Here is a 20,614-nt window from a genome sequence, read left to right on the forward strand (position 1 = left end):
TCACACAGGGAAAAAAATGTTTGCAGTCCCAACAAAGGATCAATATCCAGAATATATAAATAGCTCCTGTAAATCAATAAGAAAAATAATCTCAGTGGAAAAATGGACAAAAGATTTGCAAAGGCAACTCACCTGCCTTTACAAAAATAAAAATAAAAAAGGAATAGTCTCTTGGGGAAAATACTTACAAGCCAAGGATCATTAGAGAAGAGAAGGCATAGGCCCTATTCTATTCTCCTGTTATCACCATGCCGGGAAAAGGGCAGTGTGGGTCTACACTCCAGCAGAGGGAATTCTTCTTATTGTTTTATCTTCATGTAGGTCAACCATGAGTGTAAATTTATCTATGAAGATATACACAAGCTGCTTGAGTGCTGGGCAGGCTGGACGGGAGAGTCCTTTTTGCTGTTGTTATGGAAAGTTTCAAATGTATACAAAAGTAGAGAGAAAAGTACGATGAACTCAATGTCCCAGAACACTTTTGGCTTAAACCCTACACTCCTCAAGGAAAGGCTCTCCCACAAGAAATCAGAGGGAAGTCCCACCTTCCCCATGGTGGGCAGGGGTGGGCAAGGGTGGGCTGTGGAGGGGTGAGAGGGTGTTGGGCTGAACGTTGAAGAGCAGCAGCATCTGACAGGCTGAATGGAGAAGTGGGAGGATTGCAGCACACTCAGGGCTGACTCCACAGACCATCGCAGTCACAAAGCTGGGGACAATCTGACAATTAGAACTGTTCTTTTTTTTTTTTTTAAATTGAGACATACTCTACACAATTCACCATTTAAAAATGTACAATTCAGAAGGTTTTAGTATATTAACAGAAGTGTGTAACCATTGCCATTATCTAATTCAGTACATTTTCATCACCCCAAAAAGAAACTCCACACCCACTAGCAATAACTCCTTATTCTCCTTTTCCCTTACCCCCAGAAACCACTCATCTACTTTCTGTCTCTACAGATTTGCCTATTCTGGATGTTTCATATAAATGGAGCAATACAATACACGACCTCTTGTGACTGGCTTCTTTCACTTAGCAGAATGTTTTCAAGGTCCATCATGTTGTGGCAAGTATCAGTACTTCATCCTCTTTTAATGTTGAATAATATTTTATTGTATGGATATACCACCTTTTGTTTATCCATTCATCTACTGATGGACACTTAGGCTTTTTCCATATGTTATCTACTATAAATAATACTGCTATGAACATTTGTGTCCAAGTTTTTGTGTGGACACGTTTTAATTTCTCTTGGTTATATACCTAGAGGTACTTCTGGGTCGAATGGTAACTTCATGTTTAACTTTTTGAGGAACAGCTAAACTGTTTTCCACAGTGACTGCACCCATTCCAGCAGCAGCATATGAGGCTTTTGATTTCTCCACATCCTCACCAGTATGTGATATCTTCCTTTTAAAGATATTATAGCCATCCTAAGGGGTATGAAGTGGTATCTCATTGCTTTGATTTGCATTTCTCTGATAACTAATGGTGTTGAAAATCTTTTTGCTAGGGAACTAGGAACCTATGAGAGCTAGAGTGACACCATTTTAAAATCAACTCCATCTTAAAACTAGCATGGCAAATTCCTTGCTAGTCGGAGATGATCAATACAGTCTCAGTCTTCAAGGCGCTCGCTATCTAGAAGATAACAGAGTAGGAAGTTTCTTAGCATCTAATCAATAGGTGAAAAATCAATTCTATTCATATTTTTTCAAATGTGTCCAGTAGGTGCAGAGACACTGCCATTGGAACTCACAGACATGGCCAGGTCAGGCGCCATTTTAATTTTTTCCTTCGGAGCCACGGAGCCTCTACGGCTTCGATCCTTCCTCCGGGCACCAGGGTGCGCTGTACCGTCTCTTGGTGTCGGCTGAACAGTGCCGCGCTCTCCCTTACTTCCCTTCTTGCTGGGCCGCACTTCCGGTGGCTGGCGGAAACGGGAACCTGCAGCCGCGGGGGCCGGAGTCCCGGGACATGGCGGGGGCGGGGCAGGGGGAGGCGCGCACGGAACGGGCTGGGGCATCCCTCGCCCTGGCTCTTTGAGCCCGGACCAGACAGGTGAGGACTTATCATTTTTGGCCCAGCCTCCAAGCCCGTCAGACCCTCCCCGGCAGGCTCCTCCCCGCATGACGCTGATGCCCAGAGGCCCCACGGCCCCACGGCCCCCTCCCTCCCTCAGAATTCTCTTCCCATTGAGGCCCCGCCCCAGGCTTTTCTTTCCGGGGGCGCCCCTTTGGGTATGTGTGCCCGCCCCTTGGCATCCCCTTCTGGTTTAGAGGCCGTCGCAAGGAATTGAGGGACATGTGCACCTTCCCCCATAGGGAAACTGAGACCCAGCAAGGGTAAAGGACTTAGTACCACACAGTGAGTTTAGTGTTCCAATTCAGTCAGGCTTTCTTCTTTCATTCCATAAGGTACCAAATGCCTACCGTGTGCCAGCCCCAGTGCTAGGTTCTGAGAATACCGGATGACCAGGGTAGACCTGGTTACTTCCTGTCTGGAGGGTACAGGTACAAGGGAATCAAACATTAAACATAACCGCGCAAGTGGAAGTATAAATACAACTTGCCATGATTACTATGGAGAAGACAAAATATAATAATAATAGGAGGCCTGTTTTAGATAAGATGGTCAGGGAACACTTCCTAAAGGAGACCGCACTTAAGCTGCAGCTTGAGAAGTTACAGCAAGGGCCAGGGGAAATGCATTCCAGGCAGAGGGAGTAGTCTCTGTGGATGCCTGAGTTGGCACAGAACTTCCCGTTAGATAGATCCAGTGTTGAAGAAGGGAGACTTACCATGTGTCAAACACTGTGATGAGCATATAGAATATAGTGTTTGCGTATTGGTCGGTCGGACATCACCATCTAATGAGGGCCGTAAACATAGGTAAGATCTTCATCTCAGCTGCCCAGCTCTGCCTTTGTAGGGCAAAAGCATTATGTAAATGATTGGGTATGGCAGGGTTCAAGTGAAATTTTATTTACAAAAACTGGGAGGTGGAGATCAGGCGTGGTGGTTCGTGCCTGTAATCCTAGCACTTTGGAGACCAAGGCAGAAGGATCACGTGAGCTAGGGAGGTCCACGGTGGTGCCACTGCACTCCAGCCTGGGCGACAGAGTGAGACCCCCAAAAAACCAGGAGGTGAGAGGTGGGCTAGATTTGGGCCGAGGGCAGTAGTTTGCAGACCCTTGCTCTATTCTAGATCAGTATACATTTTAGGTCCTTATTCAGTGCATGTAACTCCAATATAATTGAAACGAACGTTTTACAAAACAGTGCTTGCCATTGCAATATATGATAGCTTGATATTTTCTATTTTCTTGTATTTCATTTTTTAAAATGTCAGTAAGACTATTCACTGAATTGATTCAAGGCCCTATTAATGTGGTGTGACTAGCAGTTTGAGAAACTTGCTCAGTCATGGAGGTATGTACATTTTTAACTTGACTGGGTATTATATATACTTACATAAGGCATTTGGAACCTTTTCAGAAGGAGACAGAATGTGAATAAATACCTCATTGTATGTTTTAAAATACAGATTGGATGCAATCCCTCCCCTGCTTTCCAGTCTTTTTCTAGGCCTCTCTTATCAGTTACTCTGTGCTTCCTGTGCTCTAACCACTTGAAATTGCTCTGTTTCCCAAATGTGCCTTGTCATGCTTTTTAAAAATGTGTCTTTTAGGTACCTTTTTATCAGTTTGTTCCTTTTTTTTTTTTAATTTCGAGACAGAGTCTTGCTCTGTCACCTAGGCTGGAGTGCAATGGTACAGTTTTGGCTCACAGCAACCTCCGCCTCCTGGGTTCAAGCAATTCTTGTGCCTCAGCCTCCTGAGTAGCTGGGGCTACAGGCTCCCACCACCATGCCCAGCTAATTTTCGTATTTTTAGTAGAGATGGAGTTTCACTATGTTGGCCCGGCTGGTCTCGAACTCCTGACCTTGTGACCTCCCTGCCTCAGCCTCCCAAAGTGCTGGGATTACAGGTGTGAGCCAATGCATCTGGCCCATTGTTCCTCTTTTACTTTGTTTAGTGTATTATTCTTCAAGGCTCATGCCAATTGTTGCTCCATTAATTCATTTTAACATATTTATGAGCACTTAACTGTCCCTTCTCCTAGGTGCTGGGAATACAGCAAGGAATTAGACCAGTTCCCTGCTCTCTGGTATGGGGGGACAGATACTAAAAAGGTAAACAAATAACTTAATTTCAGAAAGAGATAAAGACCATTAATAAAATAGGGTGTATCAGTAGATTCGGGTGGGTGGGGAATCTACTGAGTAAGTAAGGTGGCTGGGGAATATTTCTGAGGAGGTACTATTTTAGCTGAGACTTGAATGATGAAACAGAGATCTTTCAGCACTTAAAAAATGTTATTCCACTTCTTTCTGACTTCCTTGGTTTCTGATGAGAAATCTAGACATTTGAATTGTTGTTCCTCTATAGGTGATACATGGTTTCTATCTGGTTACTTTATTTTACTGTGTATCTTTTAGTTTTTTCCATTTTAGCTATGATGTGTCTGGACATGGATTTCTTTGGATTTATCATATTTGGGGGTCGCTGAACTTCCTGAATTTGGGGGGTCTCTGAACCTTTTGAATTTAGGATTTATATCTTTAGCCAAATTTGGGAAGTTCCTTCCTTCTTCCCTCCCTCCCTCCCTCCCTCCCTCCCTTCCTTCCTTGTTTTTTTTCCCTTCCTTCCTTTCTTTCTTTTCTTTCTTTTGACAGAGTCTCACTCCGTTACCCAGCCTGGATTGCAGTGGCGTGATCTCAGCTCACTTCAGCCTCTGCCTCCCAGGCCCAAGTGATCCTCCCACCTCAGCCTCCTGAGTAGCTGTGACTATAGGTGCACACCACTGTGCCTGGCTACTTTTTGTATTTTTAGTAGAGATGGGGTTTTGCCATGTTGCCCAGGCTGGTCTTGAACTCCTGGGCTCAAGTAGTTTGCCCACCTCAGCCTCCCAAAGTTCTGGGATTATGTACTCTCTCGAAAGATCAGGGTATTAGACCTTTTGATATTTTCCCTAGGGCCCTGAGGCTTTACTGACTTTTTTTCAGTCTTTTTTTTTTTTTCCTCTTTTGTTCACATTGGGTAACGTATACTAATCTATCTTCAGGGTGACTGACTTATTTCTGTGATGACTTCAATCTGCCCTTGAGCCCATCAGCGAGTTTTTTATTCTTTTTCAGAATTGTTTTTAAATTTAAAAAAATTTTTTTACTAGATTCTATGGAAGCTAGAAGAGTTTTGTATGCTGGTTATTGCTTTTCGGCTCTAAACTTCTTATCTGGATCTTTAAGAAATATCTTCTGTTTCTTAGCTGAGACTTTGGTTTTCCATCATTTCAAGAGTGTTTGTGATTGCTTATTAGAACACTTTTATAACAGGTACTTCAAAATCTTTCTCAGAGAATTCTAACTTTTGTAGCATCTCAACATTGGTGTCTGTCAATTGTCTTTTCTGGATTGAGTTTTTTCCTAGTACTTCATATGCTGAATTATTTTGGATTGTATCCTAGACATTTTGAATATTATAAGATGATAGGGCTTGTTTAAATCCCAAGAGGAATGTTGGTAATTTTTGGCTTGGTAGGCAGTCTACCTAATTAGCTTCAGGGAATTTGCAATTTGCAACTCCCTTTCCTTAGGCTATGGTTCTCATGGCAGATGAATTTTCAGAAAGTCTTTGCAGTGCTATTTGGATCTGTCCCATGCATGTGACATTCAGTGGCCAGTCTGAGATCTGGGTAGTAATTATTTCAAATCTCAAAGCCTTTAGTCTGATTTGGACCAGATCCACACACGCACAGCTTGGGAGTTCATGAACAACTTCATGATGTTACTTTTCTGCGCTCCTCCCCCTCTGATATCTCCTCAGTACCTTCTGGTTCCATTGGGGTCTCCCTTTTGATCTTCTGATGACAAAATTGGGACTTTAATTACCCTTCCTTGCAACACACTTGCTCTGCAAGCAGCAGGAGGACCGGGGGGAGACCGCGTTAACCTCACTGCCCATTCAGTGGTACTTCATTGTTAACCAATTGGTTTTTCTCGTATGCCTGTCTTATGCATTCTGTCTAGGTTTTATAGCTGCATTTTTAGTGGGAGAGAAGGTGGTGTTTGCTTATTCCTTCTTGTCTGGCAACAGCTTTATAACTTGAGTTTTTCACTAAATGCCGTTGACTTTTATGGCCTGTGATTTAACTTTGATTTGAATCAAGGTATAATAAAACATTTAGAAGACTATGCCATGTAATAGATGCCCCATAAATATTAAAGCATATTTTTATTGTGATTTTAAAATAGCATAACATTTACCATTTTAACCGATTGTAAGTGTACAGTTCAGTAGTACTAAGTATCTTCACATTGTTGTGAAATAGATCTTGAGAACTTTTTCATCTTGAAAATCTGAACAGTCTAACCCGTTAAACAGCACCTTTCCTTTTCCCCTCCTGCTAGTCCCTGGTAACTACCATTCTTCTTTGTTTCTGTGAATTTGATTCCTTTTTCTTTTTTTAATGATAAGCATTTTAAATTAAAAGTTTTTTTTTTTTAGAAATTGAGTCTTGCTCTGTTGCCCAAGCTAGACTCAAACTCCTGGGCTCAAGTGGTCCACCTCAGCCTACCAAGTAGCTGGGATTACAGGTGTGTGCTACTGCACCTGGCTGTTGAATTTGATTACTTTTGGTACTTCATTTAAATGGAATCATACAGTATTTGTCTTTTTGTGATAGGCTTATTTGACTTCACATCATGTCCTCAAGGTTCAATGATGTAGCATATGTCAGAATTTTGTTCCTTTTGAAGGCTGAATAATATTCCATTGTATATATATACCACATTTTGTTTATCCAGTCATCCATCAATGAACTTTTGGATTGCTTCCATCTCTTGACTACTGTGAATAGTGCTGATATGAACATGGGTGTGCAGATATCTCTTAGAAATCCTGCTTTCAGTTATTTTGGATTTATACCCAGAAGTGGAATTGCTGGATCATATGGTAGTTCTAATTTTTTTTGAGGAATCTTCATACTGTTTTCCTTAGTAGCTGTACTATTTTTCAGTTCCACCAACAGTGCACAAGGGTTCAGCTTCCTCTATGTCCTCAACGACACTTGTTATTTTCTTTTTTTAAAAAAAGCAGTCATTCTAATGGGCGTGAGGTGATATCCCACTGTAGTTTTGATTTACATTTCTCTGATGATTGGTGATGTTGAGCATCTATCTTTTCATATGCTTTTTGGCCATTTGTATAGGGGAAATGTCTATTCAAGTACTTTGACCATTTTAAAATTGGGTATATGATTTTTTGTTACTGCGTTATAGGAGTTCTTTATATGTTCTAGATATTAACCCTTTATCCAGTGTATGATTTGCAGATATTTTCTTCCATCCTGTAGAAAGCCCTTTCACTCTGTTGATTGTGTCCTTTGATTACAGAAGTTTTAAATTTGATGTATTCCCATTTGTCTGTTTTTGTCTTGGTTGTCTATGCCTTTTATGTCTTATCTAAGAAATCACTGCCAGGTCTGATGTCATGAAGCTTTCCTCCTGTATTTTCTTCTAGTAGTTTTATAATTATGGGTCTTTTATTTAGGTCCTTGACCTATTTTGGGTTAATTTTTGTATAGGGTGTAAGATAGGATCTGACTTCATTCTTTTGCATGTGGCTATTCAGCTTTCCCAATACCATTTGCTGAAGTGACTATCCTTTTTCTATTGAGTAGTAGTAGTACCTTATCAAAGATTGTTTAACCATATATGCCAGAGTTTATTTGTGGGCCATTTCATTGGTCTGTGTCTGTCTTTATCCAGTATTACACTTTTTTGATTACTGTGGTTTTGTATTATATTTTGAAATCGGGGGCTTGAGTCCTCTTTGCTCTTTTTCAAAATTATTTTGTGTATTTGGAGGCCCTTGACATACCATATGAATTTTAGGATGAATTTTTTATCTTTGTAAAAAGTGCTATTAGGATTTTGATGGGGTTTGTATTGAATCTGTAGATTATTTTGGGTAATATGGACATCTTAACAGCCCAATAAATATTTTTTGCTGGAATGAATACATATTGAATATGATTTGTTTGTTTGTTTGAGATAGAGTCTCACTCTGTTGCCCAGGCTGGAGTGCAGTATTATGATCATGACTCATTGCAGCTTCAATGATCTGAGCTTAAGCAGTCCTTCCACTTCAGCCTCTCAAGTAGCTAGAACTACAGGCATGTGCCACCATGCCTGGCTAATTTTTATATTTTTTTGTAGAGACGGGGTTTTGCCATGTTTTCCAGGCTGGCCTTGAACTAGTGAGCTCGAGTGATCCATTTGCTTCAGTCTCCCAAAGTGTTGGGATTACAGGCATGAGCCACCGTGCCTGGCCGAATGTGTCTTATACTGTTCAAATTTGTAGTTGTTGAACATTCGCAACAGCTGAGCATACTTGGAAGGTATTCCTAGTGAACTGGATCCTTCCCTTAGACCTGTTTCTAGACTTAGAAATGTTAGGACCACTTAAGGGGAAGCAGTAATGCCAGTCACTGTCATCCTGGGAGCTCCTAGGTTCAGGATATAAGAAGAGAAATCTGTTTGACTTGTATATATTTATATTTTGGTAAATTTTGTTTCATTTTCTTGACTTCTGCTTTACTTTTCTGTTTAGAGATGTGATAATGGATCATCATGTTTCTACTATCAGGCCTCGAAGAATCCAAAACCAAAATGTCATTCACCGCTTGGAGCGCCGGCGGATCAGTTCAGGCAAGGCAGGTACCCACTGGCACCAAGTCCGAGTGTTCCATCAGAATGTCTTCCCCAACTTCACAGTTGTCAACGTTGAAAAGCCTCCTTGTTTTTTGCGTAAATTCTCACCTGATGGACGCTACTTTATTGCTTTTTCTTCAGACCAGACATCTCTTGAAATCTATGAGTACCAGGGCTGCCAGGCAGCAGAGGACCTACTGCAGGGATATGAAGGAGAAATCCTGTCCAATGGCAATGACCAGCGGTCAGTGAATATCCGGGGCCGGCTCTTTGAACGCTTTTTTGTCCTGCTGCACATTACCAATGTTGCGGCCAATGGTGAGCACCTGAACCGGGAGTGTAGTCTCTTCACTGATGACTGCCGCTGTGTCATCGTGGGCTCAGCTGCCTACCTCCCGGATGAGCCTCACCCTCCATTTTTTGAGGTATATCGGAACAGTGAATCAGTGACCCCCAACCCACGGTCCCCTCTAGAAGACTATTCCCTCCACATCATTGACCTTCATACTGGCCGCTTATGTGATACACGCACATTCAAGTGTGACAAGGTGGTCTTGTCACACAACCAAGGGCTGTACTTGTACAAAAACATCCTGGCCATCTTGTCTGTGCAACAACAGACCATCCATGTCTTCCAGGTGACTCCTGAAGGCACTTTCATTGATGTGCGGACCATTGGCCGCTTTTGCTATGAGGATGACCTGCTCACTGTGTCAGCTGTTTTCCCTGAGGTACAGCGGGACAGTCAGACAGGCATGGCCAATCCCTTTAGGGATCCTTTCATCAATTCCCTCAAACACCGGTTGCTGGTGTATTTGTGGCGCCGGGCAGAACAGGATGGTAGCGCAATGGCCAAGAGGCGCTTCTTCCAGTATTTTGACCAACTGCGGCAGCTGCGAATGTGGAAAATGCAGCTTCTGGATGAAAACCATCTGTTTATCAAGTACACTAGTGAGGATGTAGTAACACTGCGAGTCACAGATCCATCACAGGTATGAGGTGCACTTCTGCCTTTTACTTGTCCAGTCTCCTTGACAAAATGGGAAGGTTTCTCTGTTTATAGCCCACCCCTCAGAAATAGACATTTCACGTAGTCTGAGTTGATATCCTAGGGTCCAAACTTAAAATCAGCTCCATTTTTCTCTGGTCATATGTATTTATCTGGACAAATGGAAGCTAAAGTTCAAGTCATTGGCAGGAAGATAGTCAACTCTGATTACTACCCTAGCTCTTCTGCAGAGCATTTTCGGTACTCATGAGATGGAAGCCCAAATGCTACAAGGTCAAGCTTTGGACTACTTATGGATAACCTCTTTTGATTTTGTAAGATTGTGCTTATTGGTCTGGCTGTTTTAGTAATGGCAATGAGAATGAGTATATGATACAAAAAAGAAAATTCTCTAAGTAACCCCACTTTCGTCCTTAAATGGTTAATAATTTACTTCTCCGTAAAGTCCTATTTATAAGGTAACTAGCAGGTGCATTCATTTGGCAGAATTAAGTTTTGTGACTTTACCCTGACCTTGCCCACATGCCGGGACATAGCTTGTAGAGCAGTGAAGAGATCAAAAAGAAGCCAAAATTTATGATCCCTGAGGAGAGTCATCAGGACAACAAGTCTTAAAGGTTTTTCAGTTTAGGGGAAGAATGCCTTTCTTTCAGTAGGGGGAAGAAGCATTTCCCAAAAGGGAATAAGGTGATATAAAGAGCACAGAACTGCTAAGATTTGGGGGTTGAAACACTACATTGAAATTCAGGGTAATTTGGGCATTTGTCTTTGAAAACCTCTCCATTTCAGTGTTGACCAAGTTAGAGAACTACCTTGCTACACCTTTGTCCCCCCAGTTCTCCTGTTTGCAGATTGTCTTCTTAGACACTAGTTTGGAAATTCAGAACAACCAGCAAATCAGTAAATCATGAAGTCAACTGAGTTTGGTATCTCTTATTGACCTGTAGCTGATTCTACCATTAACAGATTCTGTACAGGGTATCATGTCCTATAACCTCACCAGCTACCTGTGGTAAAATATCTTCTAACGTTTTCCTTCTGAATTGTAGTTTGTGTGTTCTAAAAAAAAAGTATGGGAGTAATATGGTTAGAGATCATTTTTCGTGGATTTTTTTTCTTCCCTATCAATGATGAAGTCACCCATTGAGCAATCACAGGTGAGCATCTGGTTCGTCTTATGTATCATGGGATATTGCAGTGAAGTCCTTGACTTCTCTATCCTCCTGTTCTTTACTTCCCAGTCTGCCTTGGAGGGAAGGCTAGTAAATGTTTGAGTAATTTTATATCCATGTAATTATGAGAGATTCTGGTGAAGCCCTGATAGGATCAAAGTGTTGTCCAGGGCTATAGAAAGGACTTGAATCAATCTTTATTTAGGTTTGAGCTATAATTGCCTTTTTATTTTGGAGGTAGTAAGTTGTCTGTGACTGCTGCCTTTGAGATTATTCTTCTTTGCTGAAAGGTGGCCTAGTTTTTTCTGGTAGCTACAATAAGTCGTAGCTAGCGACATAACTAGGGCTGTATACTTTGCTTATACAGTTTGTAACTCTAAACCCAATCTTTCTGCCCTAGTTGTCCTCTGCACTCCTCCCCCAGTTTAATTTGATAGGTTCCAGTAAGATTAATAAGTAAAAAGTATATCCAAACACAAGGCCTTGGTAATATTATGAATATTATTCTCAGGTTACCCTCTAGCCTCTTTAATTTACAGCCAAATTTAATTTGCAGGTGACTGCAAAAGCCATGTAATATAAGCTCTGAGAAGCGCTAATTACTAGTAAAACAGGTGAGTCGAATGGCTCCAGAAATTGGTAATGGAGATTTAAACTCAATCATAGGAGGCTGAAGTACTAACCCTAGTGGTCTGAGAACTTCTAGAGTCCTGTCAGAAGTAGATGATTCACACTGCTACATTCACTGTAACAAAAATTAGGGGTTCTTGGAACTTCCTTGTTAGGCAGAGCAGAGCACTGGAAGTTTAAAGGAAGCGGGCTAGCCACTGAGGGCCCATTTAGAAAAAGCAGTAACTCTGTCACATATGTCATGTGGCATTTGACTGCTTTTCAGGTTCCCCCTCTGATCTTAATTGCTACAAATCTCAAATGTATTTTACAAATGCTCTTGGCTGAAAGAGCATTTATGAAGAAAAAAGTGGAAAATGCCTATCTGATTTTTCATTTGTTCAGCAGTACCTTGCTTGTATACAACTTGCCTGGGCAGTTTAGAACAAGATATACTTAAGGTGTCTCTCTGCATGTTAGAAATATTAAGAGGGAAAAATAAATACCCCTAAATTGAACTTTCAACTGTACACATACAAGAGAAAATAATTTGCCAACAGGCAGCCCCAGGCTGCAAATCACTTTCTCAGCAGGAAAGAAAATTAAATCTGGCATTTTAAGAAGTGCTTTTTATCTCAGGGTGGGTTGGGGAGCAAGTAGGGAATAAACATTTGGAAGGAAAAATACTGAATTTGCACAGTTTGAAATGAAAATTCAAAACCTTTTTATACTTATATGCTGGCCATCTCAGTAAGTCTAGCAGCACAGATACAGTGGGAAATCTGGCAACATTGAGGCTCTCAATTGATAAATCCCACTGTTGCTTCCTATTTTCCCAGAACCACTTGGAGCCATGTTTCCACCTTAGTGGTAAAGCTGAGGTGTTTGCTTGTTGTTGTTGTTTTTGGAAAATTCATGCCTTGAATTTTCAGCCAAGTGATAAGTGATAAGTTTCCTAGGCATGGCATTATACTCAGCTGTCCTATACCTCTCTCTCTTTTCTTCTGCAGGCATCTTTCTTTGTGGTGTACAATATGGTGACGACAGAGGTGATTGCTGTGTTTGAGAATACGTCAGATGAGCTTTTGGAGCTCTTTGAGAACTTCTGTGACCTTTTTCGTAATGCTACCCTGCACAGTGAAGTCCAGTTTCCCTGCTCAGCTTCTAGCAACAATTTTGCAAGGCAGATCCAGCGCCGGTAAGCTGCTGTACTGACTCAACAGTCTTAATTTTTTTTAGAAAAAAAAAATTTGTGCATTGTCTGTGATTCTTTCTAGACTGCATGTGAGCTACAGAAAGATAGAGGCTGTGTCTTCATTTATTGCTATATCCTCAATGGTACACTGTCAAGCACTTATGTTTATTGAATGAATAAGGAAATAATTTTAGAACTTTTGGTTAAACATGATATGTTGAACACATGTATTTATCTTTGCTCCATCCCTAAGTCCCACTAAAATGACAATAAAGGAAGGTATAAACCTGTAAGAACAAAGAGAATAGGAGAGGAGACAATGGGAGATAGGACGTATTAACAAAGTTTTAAAAGCTGAAAAGCCAGGGAATGAATGAGAACTGACTTAGCATACCTCAGAGAGCAGAAACTCAACGCTGCAGAGCTTAGTCATCAAGAAACAAGCTGCCTTACACCGGAGAACTCAGGAAAGGGTCAGGATGTTGGAGGTCCCAGGTGCCTCTAAGTACTTCCAAAGGTATCTGTGAGGTAGGCTGAAATGAAGAGGATTGGTAAAGTTCTTAAAAGGAGTAGTCAGACCCTCTAGATCCCTTTTCTAAGTCTACATAGCCAAGTGACTATCTCTTCTTCTACATCTGCAGAAGGCTGGAAGTTTATTCTCTGAACAGATTGAACCACATGGGCTCTGGTGTCAGGTTTATGACGTATATTTAAAAGTAGGGATGAGACATGTTATGCTAAAAACAGGAATTAGGTGAAAGTTGACATACGGAAGGGTAAGAGTCCTACCCCCTTCCCAGATATGGCATCCACACTTGTACCTTCCAGGCAGGAGATTAGAGATTCTTCCCTAGGAAAACTGACCAGCACAAAGAGGAGACTTACAGATACTGACACCTGGAGTGCCTTTACAAATCACTTAGGTCACCCTAAATATATGCCCCCCAGTCAGCAAGGCCCTCCTGTGAACCAGAGCTTCTTTTTTTTTTTTGAGACGGAGTCTGGCTCTGCCGCCCAGGCTGGAGTGCAGTGGCCGGATCTCAGCTCACTGCAAGCTCCGCCTCCCGGGTTCACGCCATTCTCCTGCCTCAGCCTCCCGAGTAGCTGGGGCTACAGGCGCCCGTTACCTCGCCCGGCTAATTTTTTTGTATTTTTTAGTAGAGACGGGGTTTCACCGTGTTCGCCAGGATGGTCTCGATCTCCTGACCTCGTGATCCGCCCGTCTCGGCCTCCCAAAGTGCTGGGATTACAGGCTTGAACCACCGCGCCCGGCCGAACCAGAGCTTCTAATAATTGCTGTAGTGCATTATTATGAAACAAATGGTTCCTTTGGGCCAAGGGCCTAAACTAAATCCTACTTTAGTTAGTGCCTCATCATATTTCACATACTTAAATTGTTTCCCTTACTTTAGGCAGTAATGGAAAAATAACTGTTCTGGGTCCAAAGATAGATCAGACCACAGTGAGTGGATGAATCAGAATAAGCATTACTGCCACTGGGAAAAACAAATATGTTAATGCAGTGGCATCGTATTTATATAAAGAGATAGTACTCGATTATAGATAGATGGCTACTGAGTTCAGACAACTGTTTTGCGTTTTCCTTTTTCTTTGGTTCACACAAATCTTTTGCCTTAGTATCTCTTCAGTATAGAAGAATTTTTGTATGCAGAACATGGATCAGATTTTGCTTTTTTTCATTTTTGGATGAATTTTCTTTTAAAATTTGCTTCAAAATTAAGCAGATAATTGACAAGTAACAGTCTGAGTGTGGTGGTTCATGCCTGTAATCCCAACACTTTGGGAGCACAAGGCAGGTGGATCGCTTGAGCCCAAGTTTTAAGACCAGCCTAGGCAACATGGCAAAACCCAGTCTTCACAAAAAATGAAAAAAAAAAAAAAATAGCCGAGTGTGGTGGCGCATGCCTGTAGTCCCAGCTACTAGGGAGGCTGAGGTGGGAGGATTACTTGAGCCTGGGAGGCAAAGGTTGCAATGAGCCATGAGTGTGCCACTGGACTCCAGCCTGGGTGACAGAGCAAGACCCTGTCTCAAAAACAAAAAAACAAAAACAACAAAAGATGGGTGCACTCAGTCAAAACATCAAAGAAGTCACTAGATGATAAGCTCCATGAGGGCAGGGATTTTGTCTATTATGTCCACTGCCATATCCACAACACCAAGGCCAGTGTCTGCCCTGTGGGAGGAGCTCAGTAGGTATTTGCTGAATGAATGAAGCTATCCAGGAATTAGAAGAAACTGTTTTCCAAAAATTATTTCAGAATACATCTGGAATTAAACAAAATTACAGAAAGCTCCAGAAAAAACTGAGGGAACAGGTTGTATATTCCAGCTCAGTGATCTTAAGAATTTTACTTTACCACCAAAAGATTTTGAAAAATTGGGGTACCCTCACATATTTTTAAGTTGATTTTTAAATTTTTTTTCCTGTTACTACTAAATTTAAATAGTTGTAGAGGATGATATTTTCAGTGTATATTAAACATTGACATTTAAAATAACACTTTAAAATATAACAAAAGGATGCTAATTACCATAGTAATTTGGTATTCAAGTATTTTATATGAAAAATTCATGGCAAATTATACCCATAATTGAGAATTTTACATTGTTTCTTCTGATTCTCAAATTTATATGTCTATTCTATGTCCCCAACACAGTTGTATGCTAACATATTTTGTTGACCACTAATCATACTTTGCTACGTTGAAAATATAATGTATATGTAAATTGAAATTTTTTTTTTACTTCTTGTGAACACATGGTTCTAAATGCTAAATTTTATAGTAATCTTTTCCCAGTAATCTTTTGGTAAAAATCAATGAAATTGGGACCCTTATAGGTCAAAATAAATGTTCAAGAATAAAAATGGACACCAAGGATCATGAGTCATTTAAGGAAAGCCTTTATCCTAAAAGAGACCAACACAAAACAGAATAAAGAATAAAGAGTAAGGAAACAGGCCTGGCATGGTGGCTTATGCCTTTAATCCTAGCACTTTGGGAGGTTGGCGTGGACTGATTGCTTGAGCTCAGGAGTTCAAGACCAGCCTGGGGAACATGACTGGTCTCCCAAAAAGCAAAAAAATTAGCTGAGTTTGGTGGCATGCACCTGTCATCCCAGCTACTTGGAGGGGCTGAGGCAGGAAGATTGCTTGAACCTGGGAGGTGGAGGTTGCAGTGAACCGAGATCAAGCTACTGCATTCCAGAGTGAGTGACAAAGTAAGACCCTATCTCAAAAAAAAAAAGAAAAAAAAAGAAACAATGTTACATTCACTGAAACAGTTTAAAGTATAAAAACAGGAACATTCCAGCCGGGCGGCGTGGCTCACACCTGTAATCCCAGCACTTTGGGAGACCGAGGCAGACGGGTCATGAGGTCAGGAGATCGAGACCATCCTGGCTAACACGGTGAAACCCTGTCTCTACTAAAAGAAAAAATACAAAAAAAATTAGCCAGGCGTGATGGCAGGTGCCTGTAGTCCCGGCTACTCGGGAGGCTGAGGCAGGAAAATGGCGTGAACCCGGGAGGCGGAGCTTGCAGTGAGCTGAGTTTGCGCCACTGCACTCCAGCCTGGGCAACAGAGCGAGACTCCATCTCAAAAACAAACGAACAAACCAAACAAAACAGGAGCATTCCTAGAACAATGAGAAACTTTTGGAAATTTAAAATTTGTTGGATGTAGTGGAGGAACTCTCCAAGAAAGTAGAGTAAATTGATAAGAGAAGGGACATAGAAGAGAAACATTAAAAAAAAAATAGAGTATCTGCCTAGGAGGTCAAATATCTGGCTAATTCCCGAAGGAGCAGTGGAGAACACAAAGTGGAGAAATAATGAGATAGTTTCCCAGGACTGAAGAACATAAATTTTTAGATTGGCAGGACCATCCAGTGCTGGAGCTGGCTTGTACTGGCTCATGAGATCTGACTTAAACTTTCAGGAATTTTTGCAAGCTGATTGTTAAACAAAGTCATTATTAAAAATTATTTCCAAATTATTTCCTATTTTACTGTTACTTCCTATTTTACTGTTACTTGCGGTTTTTGCATCTATTTTATCTATATGGTGTAAATACTATATAATAAGGTGCTACTACTCTTCTCTTGGCAACTGCACATTGAGTAATGTCACATTGGTACCTTGGCAGGAAGATTTACACCACAGAAATCAATAAGCACTACAAATCATGGCTTTTTTCCCCTGAGAAAAATTAAACCTTTATCAGTGCACCACTGGATTCATCTAGTATCCAGTATAGTCAATGAAAAAGACCCACACCGAGAGGCATATCATTGTGAAATTTTGGAACATTGGGGATGAAGAGAACATTGTGAAAACTTTGAGAAAGAACATACGTTTCACACGTAAAAACAATGTCATCATAATGACATCAGACTTATCAATAATACCGAAAGCTTGAAGTCATTAAAATCATGCCCTCAGAAGTCTATGAAAAGGGTGATTTGCAATTTAGAATTCTATATCCAAATAATAGGGTGGAGTGCATACATTTTCAAACCTGTGAAGTCTGAAAAGATTACCTCTCATGTACCTTTTCTAAGGAAGCCTATGGAGATGTACTTCAATAGATCACAAAAGAATGGTATGTAGGAAATAGTCTGACACTGGAGAGAGGCAAAGAGAGTCCTGAGGATAATGATAAAGGGAATTTGCAGAATGACTGTCCACCTGTCAGACCATTTGGAAGCACAAGAGTGGAGGAGTCCAAGAAGAATGTGTCCAGGGAAAAAAAAAATTGTTAGAATACTGGTAGGTTTGAGTATATTAAGAAGAGATTGTCAGTTTTCCTAGTAGAGTTGTCAGCATAGGCTTCACTGAGAAGGTGGTGGTTGAGAAAGCTTTTGAAGGAAATCAGGGGGCAAGCCATGTGGATAGCAGGAGGAAGAATATACCCAGCAAAAGGAATAGCATATCTAAAGGCCCTGAGGTGGATCTGATGCATTTGAAGGACAACAAGAAGGCCAGGGTGGCTGGACTGGAGTGAGCAAGGGGCAGAGTACTTGCAAATAGGGTCAGAGACCTGATTTGGGGTGGGGAGGTAGGCAGATACATAGGGCCATTCTATAGTCTTGGCTTTAACTATAGATGAGGTAGATTGTGTCATGTTTGAGCAGAGGAATGACATAGTCTCACTTATGTTTTAACAGAGTCACTTTGGCTGTTCTGTTAAGATTAGAATGTAGGCAGGTAGGGTGGCAGCAGGGATACCAGTTAAGAGACTGTTGCAGTGATCCAGTAAGTATAACTATGGCATTCTGTTTCCTGCCACTAGGATTTAAGTTCTTTACTGTCCACTAATGTATCCTAAGCACCTAGAAGAGTGTCTGGCACATACCAAGTCCTCTGTGATTATTTGTTGTTCAACGGTGGTGGCTTGGATCAGGGTGGTAGCATTGGGAATAGTAAGTAATTATATTCTCAATGTATTTTGAAGGTTAGAGCCCAGTGGATTAATGGAGGATGGTCTATGGGCTATGAAAGAACAAAGTCAAAGATAATTCTAACATTTTTGGATTGAACAGCTTGCAAGAGAGAGTTGCCATTAAACTGTAAACCTGTGGGTAGAGCAGGTTTAGGGGAGAGGATCAAAAATTCTGTAAGTGGAGGTGTCTCATAGTTTCTCAAAGGAGTGTTAGCTGTGTCACAGCCACCTGACAATTTTCAGTACAATAGGGACTGAAAATTAACTTATTGGAGTTAGCAGCATCGAGGTCATTGGTAACCTTGACAAGAGTAGGTTTGAGTAAGATGGTAGGGGTGAAAGCCTCTTTAGGGTGGGTTTAAGAAAGAATGGGAGGAGAAAAGTTGGACAGTATGGAAAAGTGTTTTGAGGAGTTTTATTACAATGGGAGCTGAAAAGTGGTGCATTAGCTGGAGAGGTAGGTGGTGTTAGATTTTGTTTTTGTTATTTTTTAGATGAGAGGGAAAAATGGCATGTTTGCATACAGATGGGACTGATCCTGTAGAGAAGGGGAAACAGTTTAGGAAAGTGGAAGAACTTCTTAAGTGCATGAGAGGGGCTGGGTTCTAGTGCACTGGCAGATGGATTTGCCTTGCATGGGAGCACAGAAAGTTATATATGTACAAATGTTGGGTAGATGTGCTGATGGGAGCTTTAAAAAAGTTATCTTCTGCTAACTTCCATTTGTCAGTAACAAAGTAAGTGATGCCATTAGCTAAGAGTCAGCATGAAAGAGGGGAGACGAAATAGTCATGGAAGAGCGTGGGAGTCTGGAAGGACTATGGAAATGTAATATGAGTGCCCTGCAGCATTAAGAGCCTACATAAAGTTCATGGCCATAAGTTTAAAGTGAGCATTGTATGTTTTTCTACAGCCGTGGAGAAAACCAAGTAGTACAGGCAAGGAATAGGCAAAGTTGAGCTTAACTGGAGGCTGTAGTTTTTCTAAGCAAGTACCATAAGATAATTTAAGATTGTTGAGGATGTGTGCAATGGATGATTTAGTGATTTCATCTTATGTGGAAGGAAGGAAGAGAGGATATGCTGAGAGTGTAGGATGGCAAGAAGTTTATAGAATCAGTGGATTATAGGTCCTGTAGCGGTTGAAGGATTGCTGAAGTTGGGACGAATAGAGGGAGTGAGCCGGGAAGATGGGAGAGAAGATGGTTGGAGAGCGTGACGGTCTACCCTGTGACTAGAGAGGGTTTGCAGTCGTTGGTAATGGTGAGGTTGAGGGTGTGACTGTGGAATAAGCAGTTGAGGTTGACAGGAGGTCAAGGAACTAGTAGGAGGCTATGGTGCTGTAAAGAACATCTCTGAGGATTTTGAAATTACCGAGAATTAAGAGAGGTATGGCTGGACAGAGTGACACTGAGGCAGGAGCTAAAGTGTGAAGACATCAGAGTGACTGCTTTTAATTAGTGGGGAGCATGGAGAGTGGAGGTGGTAGGTGCTGCAGAGGAAGAGGAACTGCTTCAACCTGTAGATTATCACAGATGCTTTGATCTGTGGTCATCACAAAGCTGTGAACCAGCCCCCATCATTTTACCTTTGAAAGCCAGTGGGTCGGTGAGTCAGGCAGGGCTAAGGTGTAGATGAGATGGTGCCAGATCTTTGCTGAAAATGAAAGTGCCCAGGATCTTTCATTTCAGCTCAAATGAAAGGGAAAAAATAAGCTCTATTTGGCCCAAGATTTATTTTTATGCTTTATACTGAGGCTGTGAAAATTACTGTCAGGAGGAGTAATGGAAAAGCAGTGTTGCTTGCTAGGGTTTCTTTAGGGGGAGCAGAAAAGGGTTCATATCCACCTAATACCATAGGTTAATAGTGAAAATAAAAATTACCCTCAACTAATTAATCTTTCTAGTCTCATGAAAGTTAGCAACACTGAAGTTTTTTTATTCCATTTGTTTCAGGGATGAGATATTTTACTTTTCTCCCAGACTAAAAAAAATTTATATCCCCTTGATTGTTGAACCGTATGATATGCTTGAATGTAGAGGTTTAAAATATATATATATTGATAGACAGTTGACATTGTTTCTACGAAGCTGTAGGAAAGTGAAAAATAAGGAAAAAATTCAAAATGTTATTATACGACTTAACATTTTAATGTGTTTCTGCCAGTCTTCGCTTTAAGTGTGAGTTTTTGTTTTCTTTGTGTTTTTAGCCATATTATGTAGACAGTATTGTATCCTACTTCTTTTATTTACAGATGTGATAAACATTTCCTCTGTTACCATATCATCTTTGAAAATGGTAGTTTCCTGTTAGCTTTTTATTTTTTCTTCCTCGATAAACAATGCTGTATGAATGTGCACAGAGATTTTTCTGCATGTAGGAGTGATTCCT

At 41.0% G+C, this 20,614-nt stretch overlaps 2 protein-coding genes across 10 annotated transcripts in view; one reads left to right on the forward strand and one right to left on the reverse strand.

Annotated features, from left to right (window-relative positions):
• Positions 1-769: 769 nt before the first annotated feature.
• On the reverse strand, positions 770-13,240 carry LOC117070255 (basic proline-rich protein-like). Of its 2 annotated transcripts, XR_004431845.1 has the most exons (5): positions 13,156-13,240; positions 2,802-2,924; positions 2,434-2,501; positions 1,761-1,948; positions 770-1,642 (listed from the first exon to the last, which is right to left on the reverse strand). XR_004431845.1 is itself a non-coding variant. In XM_033189102.1 (2 exons), exons 1-2 carry the CDS (start codon positions 2,130-2,132, stop codon positions 1,595-1,597), a joined length of 420 nt encoding a protein of 139 aa, XP_033044993.1. In that variant the 5' UTR covers positions 2,133-2,221; the 3' UTR covers positions 770-1,594. The 2 variants fall into 2 exon arrangements, 1 of the variants encoding a protein (XP_033044993.1); XM_033189102.1 differs by lacking the exons at positions 2,434-2,501; positions 2,802-2,924; positions 13,156-13,240 and having other exon boundaries at positions 1,761-2,221.
• The window catches only part of DET1 (DET1 partner of COP1 E3 ubiquitin ligase), a 50,104-nt gene continuing 31,388 nt past the window's right edge, over positions 1,899-20,614 (forward strand). For 4 of the 8 annotated variants that reach the window (XM_033189091.1, XM_033189093.1, XM_033189092.1 and 1 more), the window contains exons 1-4: positions 1,932-2,062; positions 4,126-4,195; positions 8,676-9,768; positions 12,577-12,764. In XM_033189091.1, the coding sequence (XP_033044982.1) occupies positions 4,173-4,195; positions 8,676-9,768; positions 12,577-12,764 (1,304 nt within the window). In that variant the 5' untranslated portion in view covers positions 1,932-2,062; positions 4,126-4,172. Of the gene's footprint in view, positions 2,063-4,125; positions 4,196-8,675; positions 9,769-12,576; positions 12,765-20,614 lie in introns of all 8 variants that reach the window. The other 4 variants (XM_033189094.1, XM_033189096.1, XM_033189099.1 and 1 more) reach the window with 3 other exon arrangements.

The sequence above is a fragment of the Trachypithecus francoisi genome, unplaced genomic scaffold, assembly GCF_009764315.1.
Source record: "Trachypithecus francoisi isolate TF-2019V2 unplaced genomic scaffold, Tfra_2.0 Lachesis_group3, whole genome shotgun sequence".
NCBI classification, from domain to species: Eukaryota; Metazoa; Chordata; class Mammalia; order Primates; family Cercopithecidae; genus Trachypithecus; species Trachypithecus francoisi.

Excerpts from the sequence above, each read along its gene's own strand:
- LOC117070255 (XM_033189102.1), bottom strand. The coding sequence starts at position 2,132 with ATGCGGGGAGGAGCCTGCCGGGGAGGGTCTGACGGGCTTGGAGGCTGG. Across the intron at positions 1,643-1,760 it reads CGCCTGACCTGGCCATGTCT|ATAGCGAGCGCCTTGAAGAC; the intron begins GTGAGTTCCAAT and ends GTTATCTTCTAG.